Below are 26,251 nucleotides of genomic sequence, written 5' to 3' on the forward strand. Positions count from 1 at the left end.
CGAAGACCCGGGTTTGAATCCCCATATGGGTACAATGTGTGAAGCCCATTTCTGGTGTCCCTCGCCGTGATGTTGCTGGAATATTGCTAAAAGCGGCGTAAAACCAAACTCAGACAGTCATTCAAATGAGTAGTGGTCATGAGTAGTGGTGGTCCGATTAATTGAAATAATTGAAGATTGGTCGTAGTGACTAAACGACCAAGCAATCGATCATAATTTCTCATAATCGAACACAACCAATTTTGGAACACTTGTTTTCATTAACAATATTTTTCACATGGTTGGTTTTGTCTGTTACATTTTGTAAGCACTACAAGCTCGTTTCAAGTCATGATTGAATTTATCTTAAAGGCTCCAAGAAATTTATGTTCCTAACATACTAGTCATCCTTTAAAGATGTGAAATTTTGCCAAAAAGCCCCAAAAGAACTACATGTTTTTTTCCTTATTTTTATGTGCATTAACAAATTTCATAAATGACGCTAACCAATTATTTTCGATGATTGATCGGTTGTAATGAATCAATCATCAATTATGAGATTTTAACCAATTCCCAACACTAGTTATGAGGCACGAGTGACAGGCGATCGTCTAAGAAAGGTACCAACCAAGGATTTTGATCTATCGATCACAATACAGACGGCGAATCGATTCCGTCAGGTATCAGAAACTGATATTGATGAGGTGATTACACTCACTCCCTCACACATGCACTGATTCACTCACTCACTCACACATGCACTGATTCCCTCATGCACCCACTCACTCACATGCACTAACAGATTCACTCACTCACTCATACATGCACTGATTCCCTCATGCACCCACTCACTCCCTCACATGCACTAACAGATTCACTCACTCACTCATACATGCACTGATTCCCTCATGCACCCACTCACTCCCTCACATGCACTAACAGATTCACTCACTCACTCATACATGCACTGATTCACTCACTCACTTACACATGCACTGCTTCCCTCATGCCTCCACTCACTACTCACACATGCACTGATTCACTCACTCACACATGCACTGTTTCACTCACTCACACATGCACTGATTCACTCATTCACTTACTCACTCATTCACCCACTCACTCACACATGCACTCACTCATGCATTCACTAATACTCCCTCACTCACTCACTCACTCACTCACTCACTCACTCACTCACTCACCACTTGGAGACCTTACGATACAATACAAGAAATACAAATACAAGAAGACCACTAATTTTAGTTCTTTATAACCGTTATACATTTAGACTAAAATATACAACAAATGGACGGAACAAAAAACAAACAATTTGTGATATCATGTTCATTATAAACAAAGTTGATAGTATTTATTGGAGAGTGTCAAATTTCAATTATTTTATTCCTTGCATTGATCAATGGTTATGTATTATTAAACAGAACATCATCATGTTTTCCAACAGCAAACCAGAGTGCACCTGCGCCTCTATTAAACAGTCTGTGTTTATATGGATCAGAGTGGAATATGTCTGAGACGAAGTTTACCAATGTCCAGATAACTGATGCAATAGTTACACAAATCAGTATTGCATCTCCCTAGTTTTTCACACGAAAATAAAGCCATGAATTTCTTTGCCATTATCTAATGAAAACCATATGTTTTGAGCAGCCAGCACAGCCTATCACTTCTTACATTATGTTGTGTAACACTATTTGTTGTACACATATGTGCAGCTTGTCAAAATATGACCAACTAAGCAGATTATGTTCGTGAGAACTGCTGACCTAAACAGATTGTTAGTCGTTCATCTGCCTTTAAAAGCAGGCAGAAGAGGCAAATGGGAGAAAAACGACACACAGCGAGAAGAGTATGGACAGGCCAGAAGGAAGGCAAGCTAGGGACAGGAAGGGACGAACTGACCGGTTGGCTCTATAGTTCTATATTCAACCAAATCCTCCAATCCAATAAAAAAGTTTGATCGAATAAAGAAAGTAAACTGTACACTCGTGCAAGTTGGATTGGTCATCCCAGAGATGTTTACACATATTGTCAATTTTAAGGTTGTCAATGAGTAACAGAAGCTGAATTTTGTATACTTTCCAGTGATCTCAAGTATAAGTCGAGCAAGTTGAGCCTTGAATTAATAAAATCACTCTGTCGAAGCTAGTATAGGAGACAAAGTTGGAACACAAATTAAGCATGAATGTCCATTACCATTTTGTAATTTCCTGACACCACTATCAGAAAATGAAATATTAATAATATATTTTTTCTGATTGCTCTGTCTCTGATGGATTTTTTTCCCTTTTCTCATTTTGATAAAAAGATATATACTGAATAAGCCATTCATGTTTGCAGCTGTAGTCTTCATATATTGATCGCCTAAAGCTGGAAAAAGTATAATTTGGAATGAACCACCGTGACAGTGTAATACGTGATGGTGATCTTATATCATTAGAGCTTGAAGTTTGACATATAGGAAATGTTCAAATGTCTTTTTCAGATTGCTTTTTAAAGCTTTTAAAAAGTCATGTGTGCTGAAACGTTTTCCCCGTTTCTGTATTATATGGAATATTGAGGAAAACAACTTAATTATAGTTTTTCTGCTTCTTTTAACTTCTCCCAACATGTGTAAATAAAAGATACATAATGGAAAAGTTAGTACAAAGTTGCTTTTACAGTAATGATGTAATTTTTAGACAAAAAATCAACTCAATGTAACATGTTTTATTTGGTATAACATTTTCGCAGGTAAGTACAAATTCTAGTACTTTGTTTTTTATATATATTTTATGGGTTTCAAAAACTCACTCTCAGAGTGAGACACCTTATCACCAGCACACAAAGTCAGTGATCTAACCAGTGTTGTAAACTCCCCAAAATTTCAGCCAGACAACTGGTCTGGTAACTCTCAAAAGTTACCAGACCGGCTGGAAAGTTACCAGTCCAGAATTTTCAGGATTAAGATAAAATATAAAGGAGGTAAATAAGAGGAGGGAACTGTTTAATGTCAGGTTATTGTTACAATAACACGTTTTTAAATTTTCAGTCAAGGCTTTAGTCATTCTATAATATACATTACAAAATTATGCTGATTCAACAGCCAGACCATCGGGCGTGCAACTTTTTAAAACTGACCGTCCGGTCGCAAAACAGACCATCCCGGACGGTAGGGCAGGCGGGAGTTTGCAACGCTGGATCTAACCCAGTCAGCCACTATAGCATCCACAAGAATGAAGTCTGACAACTTTTAATCTAGACTACATACTTGGACGAGTGTAAGGAGGCACAGCATGACTGACTGACTGAGTTTGGTTTTACGCCGCTTTTCGCAATATTCCAGCAACATCACGGCGGGGGACACCAGAAATGGGCTTCACACATTGTACCCATGTGGGGATTCGAACCCGGGTCTTCGGCAGGCACAGCATGAGCATCAGTCTATGCAATTGGGAACCGATGACATGTGCTAACCAAATCAGCGAGCCTGACCACCTGATCCTGTTAGTCACATCCTACAAGCATGGATTGCTGAAGACCAATTCTAACCTGGATCCTCACAGGTCTGAAAGCTGTGAATACACAGTGCCTTTTACTGAGAAACTGTTCAGCAAATATAACGTGTTGAATTTGACCACTTTCTAAATGGTATTGCGTATCTGTATCAAATCTTTGTCTTCTTCCAGTTAAAAGAACTGCTCTTACCAATGAGCGATAAATTTCATCAAATGAACATGAGCCTTGAACCGTTACTTCAATATCATGCAACAGTATGCAGAAACCTGATGTTGAGTGTAGAGCTCAGTTGACATCCATGAGTAATACACATTACCAGACATAAGATTAACACGTCTTTACCACACCACCTGTCAACCATATGTATTACACAGGAAACCATTGGCAATAGATCTTGTGTGGTGTACCACAGCCTTCTGGCTATCTATAGCACTGCTGCTTCAATGCCATGCAATGTGTTGAACTTTCAGACCCCAAGCTCCTACAAATGCAGAGCTGAATTGACTTCTATGAGTTGTAACATTACGTGACTTTAGATGGACATGTGTCAGTACCGTATCAACATTGGTGAAGGTTACACACCTGTAGAGTTTTGATTATGTGCAGGGCACCTGCAAATTCCAGAGCTTCCAACCCCAAGAGAGAACAAAGCTTGAGATGCTGGGGTCAATGGGTCCCCAGCCAGGTCCTGATGCCCCTCTGAAGACAACATAATGGGATATTCCCTTCTTAGAAAGTCACTCAAAACAATGTTTTCAGACCTGTTGGTTGGTTGGTATGTTGTTTAACACCCCACTCAGCAATATTCCAGCAATATGGCGGTGTGAAACCAGTCGGTTGGTTGGTATGTTGTTTAACACCCCACTCAGCAATATTCAAGCAATATGGCGGTGTGAAACCAGTCGTTTGGTTGGTATGTTGTTTAACACCCCACTCAGCAATATTCCAGCAATATGGCGGTGTGAAACCAGTTGGTTGGTTGGTATGTTGTTTAACACCCACTCAGCAATATTCCAGCAATATGGCCATGTGAAACCAGTTGGTTGGTTATAATGTTGTTTAACACCCCACTCAGCAATATTCCAGCAATATGGCGGTGTGAAACCAGTCGGTTGGTTGGTATGTTGTTTAACACCCACTCAGCAATATTCCAGCAATATGGTGGTGTGAAACCAGTCAGTTGGTTGGTATGTTGTTTAACACCCCACTCAGCAATATTCCAGCAATATGGCGGTGTGAAACCAGTCGGTTGGTTGGTATGTTGTTTAACACCCCACTCAGCAATATTCCAGCAATATGGCGGTGTGAAACCAGTCAGAGCATGAGTAAGAAATGCATGAGTCTCAAGTTCAATGCGAGAGAGGTTGCAGATATGAAATTCTTCTGACCAAATATTATCTAATTTACACTAATAGGCTACGAATATTCACTCATTATTCCAAGAAGAATGTCACTCATGCAACATTTTTTTACTTTTTCTTTTGAAAAAAGACTATGGTTATTATATAGATTTATTAGATTTACACAGAATTATAGATGATCTGTCTTGAAAAGATGTGTAAAATACATGAAAGTGTGAAAAAATGTCCTGGCATGGCTCTCTTGGGCTAGATAATCAGTGATTCATTGTAAGTTAAGATATTCTTTAACTTCTGAATGTGTTCGATCATTGACGTGGGATGTAGCCCTGGAGAATTAACATGGAGGGTTTCATGAGTGGTGTTTATTGTATCCAGAGATGCAAGGAGACATTTATTTGAGAAGTTAGATCATATATATTTATCGTCCTTGGCATCAGTTTCAGACTTTAAGCTCGAAATCCCAGATGATACAAATAATTTACGGTTGAAGACACAGACCTTATTCAACCATGGACAGCGTTACTTTATTATTTATGTTTGAAAGGTCTTAAACAACCAGTATGTCATAACTGAATTAAAGGTACACTCACCTTGGACTAAATGGCAGTCCTACCAAAATTGATAGAAGCCTGTTTTGTTTGTCTGTCTCCTTTTTTATGGTGTTATTAATTCAGTCATTTATGAATGCCCAAATTAGACATGCAAAGGATACCAATTACAATATCTAGACCCAGACTGAACATGGGTACCAGTTTTGTGGGATAGTGTCCCTTTAAGTATGATTTGTATGTCGCAAAGTACCTTTGTCATCAGACAGTAAACAGATGATTCAGGAAGTAGAAGTATGTTGCTTGTAATCCCCAAGTCATAAGGGACTTCAAGGTAATTGTTTGATCAGCATTTTACAAGTTGGTGAGTCAATAATGAAGCATACAACTATAGTCTGTTTGTTGTGAAAACGTACCGATGAATTTCACTTTAAACAAAAATGTAAATCGAATCAAGTGAAATTAAGATTGCGAATGATGACCTCATGATTTTACCTTGCCTAAATTGAACATTTAAATCTCAGAATTTTATTCAGCTTAGGATAAAAGTTGTTTAACAAACGATCATAGATTCAAGTTGCTATTATTGGTTTGTATTTCAAGGGGGGTAAGCGCAGTAGTTGGAACATTGAAACAAATGCACGTGCGGTACATGATGAGCGTCAACTTAGACTTACCCTACTTGTTCTCGGTGTTCCATTTAGGGTGCCTACCCCCTTGTAATACAAACTAATAATAGCGATTTGAAACTATGATCTGTTTGTTAAACAACTTTTATCATAAGTTGAATAAAATTCTTAGATTTCAATGTTCAATTGGCAAGGTAAAATCATGAGGATTAGCAATCTTAATTTCACTTTATTCGATTTACGTTTTTGTTTAAAGTGATATTCACCGGTAAGTTTTCACAGCAAACAGACTATGGATGACAACTTCTTGTTTATTACATAGAGCGACTTTTCGATGTAGATACTTACACCGCTTTCAAGTTAAAAGAGACTAAACCAAGTGAAGAGAAATATATATACAAAGTATGTTACGACGAACCACAGATTCACATTAACAACAGATGTAATTGAATAACAACTGGTGCATGATTGAATGGGGCCAGTTGTGGACTAAGAACAACAAATAGCACAGATGATGAAGCCAATAAGCACTGGGGATAAGGTATTAAAAACAAGCTGCTATGGTTCTATGATATTAATTGTTTGTAGGCAGATGGTCAAAACATACTATGTATAGTGTGTCACATGGAAGGAGTTTAAATCCCCACTTGGCTCCAATACATAGGTTTGGTCCAGTCAAAGCTAAACATACTTTTCACACCTCAACTGATTGTGAATATACAATGCCATGCTAGCTGTGCCAATTTACATTTATCAGAGGGGTACACAAAGTCTGTAGTCTAAACTACCAGTTATCAGACTTCCATTGTTGTGTAAGCCGTGGTGGCTGAGCAGGTTAGGCAGCTGACTTTGTGTGCTGGCCATTTGGTGACTGACTCTGTAGGTGTGGGTTTGAATCCCGGATGGAACTCAACCCAACAAAAGTACTAGAATCGGTAGTTTGTTGAAAAAGTGTAATCCCAAATATAACATATGTTACACTCAACTGATTGGTCCATAAGTCGAAAGTCAAGTACTACTTGGAGCCAACTACCTTTAATGTGTTTGTTCAGTTATCTGCATTCAGAATATATTACTTTTTCTTATTTAGGTAATCATGAAATCTTTAATATTTTATCACACTATCCAACTGGAAAAGAACATTCTGGATTGAATCGTTCTTGGCACACATGTGAATTATAATACTATGTATATGCTTTACTGCAGAGACATATTGAGTTATCACTCCCAGTATTGACGATCAGGCATACAAGCATAATCAATACTGTTTAACTCGTACAGCTTTTCATCAACATACAAATAAAAAATCTGTAAGTTAACACCATGACATTAGTATGCTAATATTTTAGATGGATAAAAATGTGCTCAGATTTCCTTCAATTTCCATATAATTTCATTCACATGATAAAGTTTATGGCTGGTCTTAGTAAAAAGGCCCTTTAAATGTGTAGAGAGTGCACTTATGCATAAATTAAAGTCTTGTAGCTCTGGTCTAGTATTCAGTGAGCTTGGACTGCCTCACTCAGTGTCTTGTAATGAAGGCTTATTGTCATTTGTTAGAGCAGCTTTAGACAGCATCTATGAATACAATACATGTGTAACTGATCCATTTATTATGTAGTACGTAATGATTTGCTGCAGTGTTTGTTTGCTTGCGCCAGGAAACCCTTGTCTAAACTCACTGGCAAAGTTAGATAATTATTACCGAACAAACACGCATTGCATTGGTGTATGGATTATATTAAAATTAGTTCCTTCTTTGTAACCTCTTTTGCATATTTCATGGTCAGTGGCACCAAGTTATTTACCATATTAGTTAACAATCAATAACATGATTGATTAAATGTTATGTATTAGTTTCTGTGAAAACCAATGAAATGACTGATAGCAGGGACCTCAGTCCTTGTCCAGTTCATATCTGCTGAATAGCCTCAAGGTTATAGTATGGAGAGAGTGGTCTCCCTTTGAGGAACTTGCAACATGGCTGCTGAGTGAACAGGAATGGAAGAAAAGATAAATGTTTCTGTGTGGGGAATCACATTTTTCTCTTGCTATACAGATCAGTCTGATTGTTATTGTGATGATCTTGAATTTTAATTTTCATTCATGTTTTCATGATGACAATTGACTTGAGGTTTCTTGAGCAGAACTTCGAAACCGTTGAAATATTCCACGATGCAACTTGCTGTGCTGACAGCATCTTGTAGTGAACTGGTGCTTTTTGATAATTTGGAATATTGTTTTCTTCCAATGAAGGTATCCAATTAATAGCAATGAGCCAAAACTGGGGTGTAAGTAACCAAATTCCATTTCCGAAATTTTGAAACTGATCACTTTTATTTTTCTTGATGAAATGTTCATCCCACCGTTCATAAAGAATAAACACTATTTGGCCTTTGTTTCAGTATGACCGGGGTCATCATGGCGAGATTGATGTGGAGGACTTCCGTCGTCTCCTCCAACATCCACAGATACAAGCAGAGATGGACCGGCACACGCTGGAAGTGTTGGAGGTCAAGGCCACCGACCCAACACGCAAGATGATCAGTTACCAGGAGTTTGTCAATATTGTAAGTATATAGCCTGGAGAATTACCAGGAAGTTTCTACATAGTGTAGTTATGGTAGGAAAGCCTACCAGGAATTGTCAACATTGTGTGTTAGTTGTAGGAAATCTTACCAGGGATTGTCAACATTGTGTGTTTATTGAAGGAAAACTGACCAGGAATTGTCAACATTGTGTGTTTATGGTAGGAAAGCCTACCAGGAATTGTCAACATTGTGTGTTTATTGAAGGAAAACTGACCAGGAATTGTCAACATTGTGTGTTTATGGTAGGTAAGCCTACCAGGAATTGTCAACATTGTGTGTTTATTGAAGGAAAATATTGTTTTCTTCCAATGAAGGTATCCAATTAATAGCAATGAGCCAAAACTGGGGTGTAAGTAACCAAATTCCATTTCGAAATTTTGAAACTGATCACTTTTATTTTTCTTGATGAAATGTTCATCCCACCGTTCATAAAGAATAAACACTATTTGGCCTTTGTTTCAGTATGACCCGGGGTCATCATGGCGAGATTGATGTGGAGGACTTCCGTCGTCTCCTCCAACATCCACAGATACAAGCAGAGATGGACCCGGCACTGCGCTGGAAGTGTTGGAGGTCAAGACCACCGACCCAACCGCGCAAGATGATCAGTTACCAGGAGTTTGTCAACATTGTAAGTATATAGCCTGGAGAGTTACCAGGAAGTTTCTACATAGTGTAGTTATGGTAGGAAAGCCTACCAGGAATTGTCAACATTGTGTGTTAGTTGTAGGAAATCTTGCCAGGGATTGTCAACATTGTGTGTTTATGGTAGGTAAGCTTACCAGGAATTGTCAACATTGTGTGGTTATTGAAGGAAAACTTACCAGGAATTGTCAACATTGTGTGTTTATGGTAGGAAACTTACCAGGAATTGTCAACATTGTGTACCAGGAATTGTCAACATTGTAGTTATGGTAGGAAAATCTGACCAAGGAATTGTCAACATTGTGTAGTTATGGTAGGAAGGAAATCCTACCAGGAATTGTCAACATTGTGTGTTTATTGAAGGAAAACTTATCAGGAATTGTCAACATTGTGTGTTTATTGAAGGAAAACTTACCAGGGATTGTCAACATTGTGTGGTTATGGTAGGAAATCTTACCAAGAATTGTCAACATTGTGTAGTTATGGTAGGAAATCTTATCAGGAATTGTCAACATTCTGTGGTTATGGAAGGAACTGTTGCCAGTAATTGTCAACACTCTGTGTTTATATCAGGATCACATATTTTGTTAACACCAGGTGTCCCTACTAAATGACTCCAATGTTTGGAAGAAGCTTTTAAGGATTTGAGTTTTTCATTTCCCATTTTGCTATATTTTATTATTCTGCTGGAAAATTAATATCAATACAGTTTTATTGTATCTAATAATATGTAATATGTGTTTGCCGGATCTTAATTTCCATTTAGAAATAACATTTAAACCTTAGCTTTCAAAATTCCTACAAAATGTGTAGCCCGATTTGTATCTTGTGGCAAGAACATCAATATCACCTTCCCAGAGGGCTTAACAGTTTAGAAATGTAGCCCTGTTTAGAATTTAGAAAAATTCCACCTTGCGAGCCTTGGCATGTCTAATAAATCGCCAGCCCAGCTTAAAACCGATTTCAATTCCAGGTTTCTGTGACTGTGGACTGAACAATAATGGTGAAAGTCAATAACTCTGTAAAGTTCCATGAGCTGATCATCATTGATCTGTGTGGAATAAAAATTGCAACTCTTCTGTGACACATTAATATTGGTTCATTATCTCAGTGCCTCTCCTGATAGGTGATATCCGTTACATTAACTAAATCTACACATGTATAATGAACCAGACTATCAGAGATGTCATTGTTAAACGTTGACTCTCCATGAGCAAAACGGCCCATCTTGGACAGCTTGGCTTCATATAGTACTGTGCCATTGTAAGTCAATGCCTACTTGTGAGAATGGCTTCTTACCTGTTTGCCTACTTGCCTACTCCCTACTCACCCACTACCATGCATTTGATGCCTAGTAAGCCTACTTGCCAACTTTCCTGCATGCAATGCTTTGCCAACCAATCTACTTGTCTGCATGCAATGCTTTGCCAATCCAATCTACTTGTCTGCATGCCATGCTTTGCCAACCAATCTACTTGTCTGCATGTCATGCTTTGCCTACTGATCTACTTGTCTGCATGCCATGCTTTGCAATCTACTTGTCTGCATGCCATGCTTTGCCAACCAATCTACTTGTCTGCATGCAATGCTTGCCAACCAATCTACAACCAATCTACTTGTCTGCATGCCATGCTTTGCCAACCAATCTACTTGTCTGCATGTCATGCTTTGCCAACCAATCTACTTGTCTCCATGCAATGCTTTGCCAACCAATCTACTTGTCTGCATGCCATGCTTTGCCAACCAATCTACTTGTCTGCATGCCATGCTTTGCCAACCAATCTACTTGTCTGCATGCCATGCTTTGCCAACCAATCTACTTGTCTGCATGTCATGCTTTGCCAACCAATCTACTTGTCTGCATGTCATGCTTTGCCTACTGATCTACTTGTCTGCATGTCATGCTTTGCCAACCAATCTACTTGTCTGCATGTCATGCTTTGCCAACCAATCTACTTGCCAATGCTTTGCCAATCTACTTGTCTCCATGCTTTGCCAACCAATCTACTTGTCTGCCATGCTTTGCCAACCAATCTACTTGTCTGCATGTAATGCTTTGCCAACCAATCTACTTGTCTGCATGCAATGCTTTGCCAACCAATCTACTTGTCTGCATGTCATGCTTTGCCTACTGATCTACTTGTCTGCATGCCATGCTTTGCCAACCAATCTACTTGTCTGCATGTCATGCTTTGCCAACCAATCTACTTGTCTGCATGTCATGCTTTGCCAACCAATCTACTTGTCTCCATGCCATGCTTTGCCAACTGATCTTTGTCTGCACTCATGCTTTGCCAACCAATCTACTTGTCTGCATGTCATGCTTTGCCAACTCATCTACTTGTCTGCATGTCATGCTTTGCCTACTCATCTACTTGTCTGCATGCCATGCTTTGCCAACCAATCTATTTGTCTGCATGTCATGCTTTGCCTACTCATCAACTTGTCTGCATGTCATGCTTTGCCTACTCATCTACTTGTCTGCATGCCATGCTTTGCCAACCAATCTATTTGTCTGCATGTCATGCTTTGCCTACTCATCAACTTGTCTGCATGTCATGCTTTGCCTACTCATCTACTTGTCTGCATGTCATGCTTTGCCTACTCATCTACTTGTCTGCATGCCATGCTTTGCCTACTCATCAACCTGTCTGCATGCCATGTTACACCATGCCATGCCATGCCATGTTCTGCCTATTCATCTATTTGTCTAAATGCCATGCTTGTTATGCAAGGGTTTGCCTACTGATGTGTATGCCTACTTGCCCATTTGCCTCCTTGCTCACCTACATGTGACCTGGCTTCAAGAATAGGCAGTTGCACTTCTAGCAGTAGCAAACTCAATAAATCAATCACCAATTTATTTTATTTCTTTCAAGACCATAAACAATAATATGACTACAGAACAAAATGAATCTAATTTCTTTTTGCAATTGAAATATAATTTGTACGTAAGTAAAATATCAATATCGTGTGTGCAAATAGCTGGCGTCAGACACAAAACTCATCACATTTAAAGGGTAGACTCTTGTAGTACACATTGAAATGGCTCGACCCTCATTAGTTGTACAGAGAACCCATTCTGCTCAGAAATCCCAACAGGGATTAACCAACTGAAATGAGAAATAGTTCCCCGAAATAGAAGTCTCAGAGACCCAGGAACCTGCAGGGGGCAGATGAGGCAGATGTCAGTTCCAGCCGTGCCGTTTTGTTAGCCTACTTGGTTCAAGGCTGTTATTGTAATGACCAACTTCTAATATCTGTCACGCCACAGAAAGATGTTTAATTGCAGCAGTTGCAATAAAAATAACCGTGACAAATCGCTTCTATCCCTTTCTCCTTTTTTGACTTGTCTTCCCAAACCACTCAATCATAGGGAGTGAAATGTTGCATAATTGATACAACCAATGATCTCCTTAAGAAACTTTTCTGACGTGAAATATGACATGGTTGCCATGGCAGCCATATTGAAAATCAAATCTTTGAACATTTGAAGATGTTCACCCTTGTGTCATAGAGTTCTCTTACGTATAATTATTTTCAAAAATGACTTTATATAATATTATGAAGTATTATCGAAAGTTATATATAGTTTTCATAACTGTACCATATTAGCTAATTAAAACAGTGCAGTCGTAAAAGCAACAAAACCATTTCTATAATAAAGTAAGAACTCTCTACTGAGTGAGTTAGTGTGTGACTATGGTTTTGTGCTGCTTTTATCAATAATAGAGCAATATCATGGCGGGTAACACCAGAAATGGGCTTCACACATTGTACCTATGTGAGAATTGAATCCGTTGGTATGGCTAGCTAATACTTTAGCCAATAGGCTACCCTACCTCTCCAAGTCTCTGATGCAAACAGGCATTATTTTATGATTATAATATAGGATAAGCATGTGAGTTTCTATGCAATATTGATGATACTATGTATTCATGAAAATACTAGGCTATTCCATCACAAACACATGCAAAGTCAAGTCAATTGTTCACTAAAAAAATGAAAGGAGGAAGCACACATCACTCCTGAACCAATGCGTCAAACCATGTCCCCCACATGTCAAACTTAAAACCTTCACAAAGACCTTGAATGTAGTCAGTCAAACAACTTTTGAGCATGAGTTTTATGAAAATCTTGCAAATCATTGTAGAAAGAGCTCAAATCACCTCAATAATTGTGAAATGCAGAAACCAAAGATTTGAGCTGCTGGCATATTGCAAAACAGACAAGAAAGTTGACTCTCTGGAAGTTGAAGTCATTCCTCTTGTCATACCATCTTGTAAATAGATTTTGTCACTCTAAATCTTTATGTGGAGATTTGATGTCAGAGTTGTAAACAAAGCTGCTATATGCTCAGTACTGCTAGCTATCACTTTTCCACTTTGAGCTAACTAATCCTGATTTATTTGTCTGTACCCGCATGTCTACATAACAGTAATTAAGTGTCACGTATCATCTGTGAATTGTAAATTTTATGTGTTCATGTTAAAGTGTGTTAATATTTATTTTCACCAATGGCATTTGAAATCTGTATTTAGTTGAACTTAAGGACTGTTTAGTAGATCACTATGGTTTAAATATAAATTGTATATCTATGGAGAGATAGATAGAAAAAGAGTAGGCTGCAAACACGAGAAATTACGGCCTCATCTACTGCTGCAGTCACCAGCATCTTGAACTTCTGCAACTATCAGTGTGTGTGTGTGTGTGTGTGTGTGTGCCTGCGTGTGTGTGTGTGTGTGCATGCATGTGTGTGTCTTTCAACATCATCATCTTCTTCATCAGTCATTGCCTTTTTAAAAGAGGATCACATGTAAAAATATGGATATTTTTAACTTTATGTCTAAAATCACATATGGTCAAGAATGTTTTCACATATTTTTTGGGACAATGTTTAACCTTTTAGACTTTTGGTATGGAATGAATCTGGAAATATGTCCAATATCTTTTGTGCATGTTTACTATTTGACACCATTATTCTCAAACATTGTACTTTCAAACATTGTCTTTCCTTTCAGATATAATTATGTCTCATAACATTAAAAAGACTGTCTGAACATATATCAATCATTCACCTAAAAAATCTATACATTTTGAAAAGTTAATGCTGTAAAGTGAAATGCTAGACGTCTGACATGTTTGCGGCCATCAGTGATCATTGGTTGATCCAGGATTTGGGGAAACTGTACATCCCAAATATACAACCCATTCCCGTGTCAAGAGTGATTGGAATGGTTTCCTTGAGTGGTTCCTGAAATATAGGGATGATGTGATGGGATTGATCGTTAAGTTGGAGGAATTATAGAATTTCAGATGCGGAATGGTTGTGGAAAGTTTATACTGTCAGTACCCCATCTTGATCTGTCAGAATGAATATAGAATACTTCGTGACATTTTTATGTCTGAGTGTGGTTTTGTGATTTACTATATCATGTCTTCCTCGTGGAGAGTATGAGTTGTTTGTTTCTTGTTTAACGCCAGCACTCAGCAATATTCCAGCTATATGGCGGTCTGTAAATAATCGAGTCTGGACTAGACAATCCAGTGACCAACAGCATTAGCATCGATCTACGCAATGCGATGACATGTGTCAACCAAGTCAGTCAACTTGACCACCCTGTTCAGTTAGTCGCCTCTTGACTGCCTCCGTGGTCCACCCGGAGAGCAGAAGGTCGCGGGTTCGATCCCTGACCGCGTCATACCATAAGACGTTAAAATATGGTACTTGTTGGTCCCTGCCTGGTGCTCGGCATTAATGGGTACAAAAAGGACTGGTCGGCTCGGAGTCAGTATAATGTGTCTGAGTGGGGTATTCATGCTTCACTGCGGCATGGTATCTCAGTGAGCTAGCACTATAAAACCAGCTTCAGTCTGGGCTAGTACAAGCAGCCGCACATACACATACACACGCATGCAAGTCGTCATATGAGCGAAATATTCTCAAGCAAGACGTTAAACCCAATTTCACCTCACCTAGTCGCCTCTTACGACAAGCATGGGCTGCTAAAGACCAATTCTAACCCAGATCTTTATTGATATATTGAGAGTATGAGTTGTCATGGGTTAGAGTTAAGCACAATTCCGTTAACATTTCTGTCTTGATTACTGCAGAATTTCTGCTGGTATTCAGAAGAGTTTCACATCTTACACATTTTTAGATAACCTATGTGTGTATATGGCTTGTTAGTTTGTGTGATTGTGTGTGTATGCGAGTGTATGTGCGAAGCATGTATTTAAGGAAGTGGGGAAGGAGGGTGTAGTGGGGCATGAACGTGGAGTTCAGTCATATATTCAATACATTTTTATCCCAAACTAATACATGTGTATAATATTTTACTCAGATTTGATTCCCTTGCTTGTGACAAATGATTGGCATCTATATAGGTCATGATAATGAGGATGATGATTTCGAGATGTAACGTGCGCTTTCCGACACAATGCATATTTCGAACATGGCAGATATAAAGGTCAGTCAACTTGAACCTTAAGTAAACTTTCACTGACCAATCGATATCAAGGATACACAGGTTCTTGAACCAATCAGATACCAGGTTTCTAAATGACTTGCCTTCATTTTTTTACAGTCTCACTTTGGAAATTTTAATCATGTCTGAAGAGACACAAATTTCGAAAGTGTAAATTAAATAATTTCACTTTTCCACACCATGTAACCAAATGTTAAACTACTGATATTTTCCAGCATTTATCTGGTAGACCAGTGTATAGTCCTAGGCCAAATGCTGGAAAAGTCCCTATCTTTTAGGATCTCTCATCAGCAGTAAAAGCGTTATCCAGTAATTGGTATGACAACTCCCACCCTCCAGAGATTCTTGTCAATGTGGAACTAGACACAGAATGTATCAGGTTGCTGAAAACAAACAAGGATTACCAGGCTGTTGAAACAGTGTCCACATGTTCATAGACCAACTGCATGAGTATTAACCGCATGGTTTAATGGACGGTGACAAGCACTGGTGTTCAACATGATCAGGATATGCAGTATGGGTGATAAGGCCTGGTGTATCATATTACCTGATAATGATGTTATCTCTACATTTGGCCTAGGAGTATGTACTGGAGCCAATTTTCATCACACTGTTCTCCAAGGTTTAAGGAGAATACTGCTTGAAGCAGCCCTATAATCTCCAGCCTTCCACCCAGTTTACCGGTGACTGGTGTTGGTATGTTGAATAAACTATGCTAAATTACCCTGGATTACCTGTCACCTGTAAAGACATTATTTAAGGTGAGATGAGGTGAAATGGGGTTTGCGTCATGATGAAGATGATTACACCTGTATGACATATTGTGCCTGTCTGTGTCTGTGTGTCTGTGCCTGTCTGATTGTACTATCTGACAAATGTATGTTCATAGTGCCAACCCACTATGGGTTGGCACACCATGCTGCAATTCAACATGGATGCCTCACACAGACACAGTATACTGACTACAAACCCTTGTTTGATCAGACCATGAAGATCAGGGTTAAAATTGGTCTTCAGCAACCCACTCTTGTCATAAGAGGAGACTATTGGGATCGGTGGTCAGACTCACCGACTTGGTTGACATGCCATCGTATCCCAGTTTCATAGATCGATGCTCATGATGTTGATCACAGGATTGTCTTGTCCAGACTTGATTATTTACAGAATGACACCATATAGCTAGAATAATGCCAAATGCAGCCTTAAATAACAAATAAACAAACAACCAAACCTTGCTTGATTCCTTTAATGCCAAGCACCAAACAGGTGTTTGGTTTTATGCCTCTTTTAGCAATATTCCAGCAATATCACAGAGGGGACACCAGAAATGGGCTTCACACATTCTACCAATGTGGGGAATTGAACCCGGGTCTTCAGCTTTAACCACTAGACTACCCAACCGCCCCCTTTTGGTACGATGCAACCTAGGCTCAAACTACCAACCTTCCACTCACAAGGCTAACACTCTATCCACGCTCTGCCAACACTACATCACAGAGACCATTCGCAATATTTAAGATTGAAGAATTTAATAAATCATTTGCTGACAGGGATAATCCTACCACAGTTATCCAAAATTCAAAAGAAAGTATATATTTGTTTATCAAATTATGAGAAATGATATTTATCTGAGACTTTATGAAAATAATGGTTTCCTTAAAACTCAGTGCATACTCATGAAAATAGCATTAATTTGAACCTCTCTAGAAGTGTATTTTTGTCTCCAGTTTGAATCATGGATCCCAGTGTTTGCATGAGTTGTTGATATTCTGAATAATGGAACTGAAATCAATAAAGATCATGAAAAAGAAAAAAACACTTTTTTAGACTTGGACCTGACATATAAAAGCTTTACTGCCAGTCATATTTTTCTATAAATTAGTCCAAGTTTCAGCTGGAAATCCAGAAATCCAATATTTTATTAATTTCTGTCACTCAGTACACAGCTTTTATCCATTTCTTGCAAAAACGTCTTCCTGAAGAGGGATTGCGACAATAACACCCGCCAGCAAATTGCATGAGTTTCATTGCTAAGGAAAACGACAACATGAAAGCGATTTAAACTGTTTCAATCCCTGCATCCCCTCACTTATCCTCGAACATGACAGAAATTAAAACAAATGATAAAAAGCCATTTTCTCGGCTTATTTAATTGTGGTGTGGTGCAAACTAATTGAATGCCCCAGTTGTGGCTACGTGTGGTCTGAGTGTAAGTGCTGAGCCAATCTCGTCCCCACTTCACGAGACTTCATCATGTCTTTCTCTGTTAAAGTCTACGTGGATTTGTCCTGTGGAATTCAAAGCCGCAATCAGTTTTGAGTGCCCCCTTCAGATACAGGAGTGTGATGGCTTTTCTCATATCAGCTCAACCCACAGACGTTTGTATTACGCTCCATTAAGAAATCAACACTTGCGCAATTGCTTACCAAGTGGTGTTAGTTATCTACCGAGTGTAAAATTGGATAAACCACGAGAGCTCGTCAAACTAGACGCATTTGTCAACACATAACACATATTGTCATTCATTTGTTAATAATTGATAACGGAAAAGGCACCTTGACATTTGCAAAGAAAGCCCCTGGATTCTTTCTCGGGACACAAGAGCGAAGACTGTTATCCAGATGTGGTTAATTTGCCATGCAGCTGATAGTCAATTTGTCATGCATGACCAGCGACAGATCTAACAGTGTTGGACACACCTGAACGACTCTCACCTGGTCTCCTCTTTGTCACCTGTTGTGCAAACAGCTTCTGGAAACTAAGCCAGTGGATTAATTATATATGACCTGATCAGCTTGTAACCACAATGGACAATGGATGCAGATTGTTCTGTAGCTCTACCATTGATGTTACTGCTCTGCATCTCATCTGTGATGGAATTCGCACGGTGCAGTTTTTATAGTGCCTGTCATTGCTTAACAATGGATGATGATTATAAAAAAATAAAATATGTCCATTGCATCTGGCCCAATTACTGTGCAGGTCCTCCATTTCATGACCCTACAAACATAGTTTATTTATGACAATATGGACAATCTTTAGTGAATAACCAACAGATGATCAGGGATTACAGATCCCAATGGAATAAATAATATTAATCCCAAAGCCTTTGCCTATAGACTAAAAGGATTTATTCATTATTAGTAAACACTAATCCTGAGGTTTGAGCAATTTATTCCATATATGGAATTTTAAGAGAAAATGGAGGAAAAATTAACAAATTTCAACCATCTGTAGGACTTCACTACAGCAGCCTATTGTTCAGAAAACTTGTAATCAATTTGTTAGGTCCATATAGGATGATCACATCAAATTTTCTCATCAGTGAAACACTGTGATGTTATATGGATTCTATTGACCAATCAACAATGGCAATTGCTAAAATGCACAAATGGAAGGTTATTTCTTACAATTATTTCATCCTTATGGGTAATTTACACATTTGAATCAAACATTATATTTTCTTGTACCGAAACCCTCAGGTAGTAATTATAAAACTACTAATTAACTGTTTGAAAAAGCTGGAGAACCTTTGAACTGATTTGATAGGAGATTGTTCAATACTTTTCAACTTGTACCCTCAAGAAATGTAGATCACCTTGAATTTGACAGATATGTCCTTTCAATTTCCAAAAACTAATACCAATTTCTTCCTCGACTGTTCAAATGATAGATTGAGTTACCTTCGGAAATGAAAGATAATATTTATTTTTCCAGTGAGTTTGACATTTCAAAAAATTTCAAACACAGTTGTTATTCTCTGTGCAGAGGTAAGTTTGTCATTAGTAATTTTAGTTGAACATTGAAACCTTGATCTCTTGGAAGAAAAACATTTCAGTAATGTGTGATTGGTTCTCAAATAGAAGATGACTGGAAAGCTTGCATGTCACTGAGGTGTTGGCTTACTGTTTCCAATGGCAACCATCGACAGTTTGATACACGACACATGAATGTTTGCAGGAGGATCCATAATATCTAAAACTTATGATGTACTGGATTTTACTATTAGTGAAATGTCATACAAGTTTTAGAAAAATGGAATCCTATGATTTAGGTTTTTAAAGAAACAATCATAGGTCACTTTAAACTGTTGTAGTTTTCAGGGGGCAGTGGGGTAGACTGGTGGTTATAGCGTCCGCTCATCACGCCGATGACCAGGGTTCGAATCCCCACATGGGCACAATGCATGGAGCCCCTTTCTGGTGTACCCCGCCATGATATTGCTGGACTATAGCTAAAAGCGGCATAAAACCATACTCACTCACTCACTCTAGTTTTTCAGAAGGGCAGTTGGGTAGCCCAGTGGTTAAAGCATTCGCTTGTCATGCTGAGGGCCCAGGTTCAATTCCCCACATGGGTACAATGTATATTGCCCACCATGATATTGCTGGAATATTGCTGAAAGGGGTGTAAAACCCAACTTACTCACTCACTCACTAGTTTTTCAGATAAGTGGGGAAAAAAATTCTGTATGTAATTATTTGTTTGCTATTTTTCCTAACATTTTGCATGCAAGTGTCATTCAAGAGTTTACAGATAAACTGTCTGAATTTCAATATGATTTTTAGACCATTTTGTGGTCATTTGACATTAAATGTATGCACAAATTCCTGATGGAAGATTAAAACTTGTATCAGTCAGAAATTCTGGTGTTACACATGTGGCATTAATGGAATATTACTAAAGGGGCATAAAACTAAAGTCACTCACTAAGTATTCTGTTGGACATACTAACTGATGGATCAAGAGTGTGGGCAGAGGGTTCCCCTAGACTAATGATTAGACTGTATGTATAAACATGTATATAATTTCGATAGAAACAAACAATTCCTTTCAAATTGAAAAGGAGCTCCAGTGAGATGTGGAGATCCTGAGCCTGAGGATATCTAGGCTTGCTTCATTTAGGGCTTTAACATTGCAGGGGGGAGTTAGGCCGAAGGAAAAATAATGCAGTTTAGGGACGGTGAGGCAGACTAAGTCTCCTCTAACATCACCATCCCCCACTAACTCACACCACTCAGTTTCTGCTAAGTGAAAGCCCTGATAACTCAACTAAATATATTTACTATATATTGTTCCCCCCATGTCTTGAGACCATATTATGTTGAAAGCACCTCTTTTTTAATGCCAGACTTTAGATTTTCAACCAACACAATAACCTAATGGCAATGAAGAATCGCAAACCAATTAAATATTGTTCTCAAAATGTTCTAAATACCAGGAGGCACACAGCCAAACACAAAACACAAATTTTTTTTAACTGAAGTTTTTGGGGTTTTAAAATTATTTTACCAAATATTATCATTCTTTCTACATAATCCTGTTTGTGGATATAAAAAGGGAACAAATTGTTTATCTAATCAACACTTTTTTTTATCTCACATGTATTTTATTTAAGGTTTTACAAATCAAACCTAACATATTGTGCAATTTTGATTATCAATTTTTGTTTAAATCCTGTCGATCAGGTTGTTGTGACCAGTTTTCTCAACCAAACAAGCGAAAGAAAATATTGTTGGGTTGATTTATAGATAATTCCTTCAAAATATCACTTGAAAAAAGTGTCCACAATGAAAAATGAAATTTTACCCCCAAAATCAATAAACACACTTTTACTTTCATAATTATTTACGATTGTAAAACTGAGGCCTCTGATTTTACAAAATAATTTGCACTATTACATTAGAATATTCATAAGCTATTCCTGCATAAATTTGTATTAATACATGCCCTAAGGATTAACAATTTACATTACCAGCTTGTTTGCTTGCATCTAAATGTGTGATTTTTCTTGATGTACGTCCTTAAAGTAGGACCAAGGTAGGTCAGAACGACATTAGTCTCGCACAATATCAACATGAGTTTGTAAAGACCATGCAAGAAACAGAAGACAATAGCTTCAGCTCGAGCTGTCGGGACCTGGATGGGACAGATAGTACCCGAGCTGTGTGACAGCCTCGACCTCATGAATATTTAAGTATGTCATCCCTGTACTCGGGTGGGTCGCTGAGGCTTGCAACCAGGCACCAACCTCAACTGCTGAATTTTTTATGTGTGATTTCTGAAAGCATATTCTTCTCAATTTTCTTCATTTGATATACAGCATTCGACAGCAAACTACAAATAGAAATAAAGTACTGCAATTTTAATGAAGTTGCTAGCTCACAGTAACAGATTGCAGTTGAGATTTCAGGGTATATATAAGGATAAGAGCTATGGACGAAAAGGCATCATATCTTCTCGGCTGTCAAACTTATGAGAAAATTGGTGAACACTATTTGGGAGGATTTGGGTAGTTGTTGACACCCTGTATTCTTTTTATTTGGATTATTCGGACATGAGGATTTAAAAATCTTGACCTTTATGATGGGTAAGCATTGATTTAGTCAGTGTTTAGTTTGTGTTTAATTTTGTCTATTTGAATTAATGTTGGTTTCTTTTTAAAAATGAAATGTATATTCTTTGGTGTTTTTTAAATTCAATACATTACTACTGTCTTGCTTCCTTGTTGTAATGTCTTTCTGATTAGGTGAATCCCAGCTTAAATTTCAAATAAATAAACAATTTGAAAAGTTAATTAATAATTGAATTGTTCAATATCTTGTGTTTTATGAACAGTTTTAAGGGGAATATGGTTGATATGTCTTAAAAATACCAGCAGTAAATGCTTTATTAAATAAAAATATTATAGTTTAACTTTCTGGATTGATTTTTTATATAAAAATTAATACTTTTGATTCAAATTAAAACAAATATTTGCAGGTATTGTAATTTGAAGCGATTGTTATTGTTTGTGGTTCATACAAACAGATCTTGTCAACAATGCTGCTTTTTTCGTTCAACATGTCTTAGATCTCTTTTATTCAAATATCCCGTTGGAGTTAACATCTTCAAAACAAGAGATAAAAAAGAAGGAGAGAGGTAAATTGCATGTAATCCTTGAGATGAGTTTGTTTAGGTTGTGTTTGTGGGTTATCGACTTAACAGGTGATGTTGGTCGTCGACTGTAGCCATCCTTTGCTTGTTTGTTATTGATGACTTAACATGGCTGTTTGTTTGTTTCACAGGTATTGTTTTTGTGATGAGGCTCCCAAATCACATATTTGCACCCACTTTCCAAACACATATGATCCTTTTCAAATTTAATCGCCACACGTTGTTCTCTGTCGCCAGATGAGCAATCGCCGAAACCCCAGTTTCCGCCTTGCGGTAGAAAGTCGTGAGAAGGATGGGTGGACTAGTGGCCGTTGCCTACAAGTTCAGCCGCCGCCCACCACCTGTTACGACAAGATGGTGCACAAAGTAGCCAGAGAGTTCCTCACAGATGAGCTTGACCGCCAGTATTACGCTGACCGCTACAAATGCTGTCCTCCACCTCTTCTTATACCTGCAATCACACTCATAGAGGTAAGTCAGGTTGTCTATAATAGGATGGCAATGCTGAGCTGTATGATGTCAATAACAAATGATAGAGAAACATGTATTTTTCATTCCATAAACTTATGATTGATTTACACAGATAGTAAACAAAATAGAGGTATTGAAATAAACAAAAAACTTTGAAATTTGTTTTATTTAAATAATTCACTCTATGATGTCAAAGACCAGTGAAAAGAATGTTTTATAAAGTACAATTAATTGTTATAGCTCTGTTGTTTGAACCTTTGAAATATTTACTTCAAGAATAAACAAAATTAATCTTCTGAAATAATTCCACAAAAAATGAAATCACTTGATCACAATGATTAATAATGTTATGTCATTAACAAATGAAAACATTATTCTTGTTAAGTAATCTAATTCTGGTTCTGTGAATAATGAATGATTCATATTGAGAGTAAACCAGTTCAAACCTATGAACAATTAAAAATAATGCTATTAGTTATTTGATCTAAATTGTTATAACTGTACATTGTACATACAATGATTATACTAGTATTGAAAGAAATATGTTTCTTGTTTGAATGAATGAATGAATGTTTCACATAAAAAATAAACAAAATTGATTGTGTGAAAAAATTAAAAACACTGGAAACCGTTTGATCTAAATAATAAGAAAAATATTATCAAAGAAAACTAAAGAGATGAAGCCAAGGAGGAATCATCAATTAATTTCTAGTCAAAACTTGCCTCCCTTATCCTGTGAGAACAAAGCTATTCAGATCAGTATGTTTTTTATGTTTCTTGAAAGCACAGAGATGAAAGACAAGATAATCAATTCCCTCAGGCTGTGTTGAGTTGTGTAGTTGATCCTTTCTGAAATGTCAATCACCAGTCAATCACTTGTCAATCAGCCATCAAACACCTCAAAGCATCAATTTCATATGGAAGTGTATGAGATCATATTTCATTGTTTGTATTAAACTATTAATTCAGACTGAATATGCTAAATGAATGAGCAGTTTCTTACACCACTTTAAGCAATTTTCTAGCAATATCATGTTTGGGAGAAGGGGGACCAGATTTAACTCATAAAACCCATTGGAGAAATCAAACCCAGGTCTTCGTTTGGTTGGGCCAGCGCTTTCAATGCCAGGTCACCAACAACTCTTGAGATATGAATAATATGATCATAAGATAAAATAATGAATTATCTTTCATGTATTCTATGTAACTGTAGTGAGCGAAAATCCTGTGTGCGTTATCAAGTCTCTCATTGCATGGGGTGGTTAAAGTGTTTTCTCGTCACGCCGAAGACCCGGATTCGATTCCTCACATGGGTACAATGTGTGAAGCCCATTTCTGGTGTCCCTGTCGTGATATTGCTGGAATGTTGCTAAAAGTGGCGTAAAACTAGATTCACTCACTCTCGCTCGTCACGATATGGCTGAAATATTGCCGATGTGACGTTAAATATTAACTCACTCACTCACTCTCACTACATAAATCATCTCTATATTGCAATGCATTTACATTCAGCTCTTTTAAGGTTTTGGATTGTTCCTTTATGTGTTGCATCAGCATAATAGCTTCTGTCTACACTACAAAGACATACTGTTCAGGTACAACTAATAATAAGCTGAGAACTAATGATATTGTAGAATTATATTGTCATATGGTAATGTCAGTGAGGTACACAAAGAACATGATTTAGACAACAGTTGTACCTCCATTTTGGGGTGGGGTAGCCTTGTGGTTAAAGTGTTCGCCTGTCACACCGAAGACCCGAGTTCGATTCCCCACATGGGTACAATGTGTGAAGCCCATTTCTGGTTTTCCGTGCCATGATGTTGCTGGAATATTGCTAAAAGTGGCGTAAAACTAAACTCACTCACTTACTCTCACTACATGAATCATCTATATGTGTTTCACATATTGCAATGCATTTACATCCAGCTCTTATAAGGGACCCGTGAAGGTCCGGGTTAGAATATTGGCCTTCAGTAACCCATGCTTGTCGTAAGAGGCGACTAACGGGATCGGGTGGTCAGGCTTGCTGACTTGGTTGACACATGTCATCGGTTCCCAATTGTGCAGATCGATGCCCATGCTCTTGATCACTGGATTGTCTGGACCAGACTCGATTATTTACAGACTGCCGCCATACAGCTGGAATATAGCTGAGTGCGGCGTGAAAGCAAACTCACTCACTCATGTTGCATCAGCATAATAACTCCTGTATACAATACAAAGAGATACTGTTCAGGTACAACTAGAAGTAAACCGGGAACTACCGATATTGTAGTATTATTTTGTCATATGATATTGTCTTATTATAATGTCAGTGGGTTACACAAAGAACAAAGTTGTTGGACTTCCCTTTTTGTGGAAACCATGGTGACTGTTTGATCACTGTGTACTGCTTGTTTGCCTCACTTTGAAAGTGTCAGTTCAAGTCCCGGAGGGGCTCCATACCAAGAAAGTACATTACATTGTAATTACTTATTTTCTGGATTATTTCTTTTTAAATCTTAAAATTGGTTATCAAAGTACATTTTGTCATCATTCAATAAAGTAAGTTTACATATTATTGTCATCTGAGTAAATTGAAAGATATAGTGCACACATTTTCATGTTTCAGATTAATTTCAAAAGTACTAAAAACATTATTTATCAGATGAAAAAAGATAATTAAGTTGCCCTTAGTATAATTCCAAACATCCTGTATCTACACTCATAGATATAGATATATATACAATGTAGATTAAGGCCTCACAGTTTGCCAGTAAACCATTGCTTTAATAATATCCTAAACCTTTAAAGTTTTTTATAAATGATGAGAATTATAGCATATGCCTTTAAACTACATGCATGTTCAAATATTTATATATTTTGACAGCAACCCTATAATTTAAGACCTTTATCTGTAAAGTAGGCAATTAGGAAAAGAAACCTTACAATATTAATTATTTTTAAGTGATACTAGTTGTACCTGAACTCTATCTCTGGTCAACAGACCCATTATAATGGTTCTCTCTGACAAGGAGAACAGCTATGTATCTTATCATTGAGAGATACTAGTTATATGGCCAAGATATGCTTGAATATATC

At 37.7% G+C, this 26,251-nt stretch overlaps 1 protein-coding gene and 1 long non-coding RNA gene across 2 annotated transcripts in view; one reads left to right on the forward strand and one right to left on the reverse strand.

Annotated features, from left to right (window-relative positions):
- Positions 1 to 26,251, forward strand: part of LOC124259799 (rhomboid-related protein 2-like) — a 108,659-nt gene that overhangs the window by 58,643 nt on the left and 23,765 nt on the right. The window contains exons 3-4 of the mRNA XM_046694001.1: positions 8,442 to 8,606; positions 22,934 to 23,167. Of these exons, the coding sequence (XP_046549957.1) occupies positions 8,442 to 8,606; positions 22,934 to 23,167 (399 nt within the window). The remainder of the gene's footprint in view (positions 1 to 8,441; positions 8,607 to 22,933; positions 23,168 to 26,251) is intronic.
- Positions 3,063 to 20,921, reverse strand: LOC124259800. The gene is made up of 3 exons (XR_006893922.1): positions 20,912 to 20,921; positions 17,731 to 17,732; positions 3,063 to 3,182 (listed from the first exon to the last, which is right to left on the reverse strand). It is a non-coding gene; the product is annotated as an uncharacterized LOC124259800 (long non-coding RNA).

Source organism: Haliotis rubra, unplaced genomic scaffold (genome assembly GCF_003918875.1).
Source record: "Haliotis rubra isolate DU_JTF1 unplaced genomic scaffold, ASM391887v1 Scf738, whole genome shotgun sequence".
Taxonomy (NCBI): Eukaryota; Metazoa; Mollusca; class Gastropoda; order Lepetellida; family Haliotidae; genus Haliotis; species Haliotis rubra.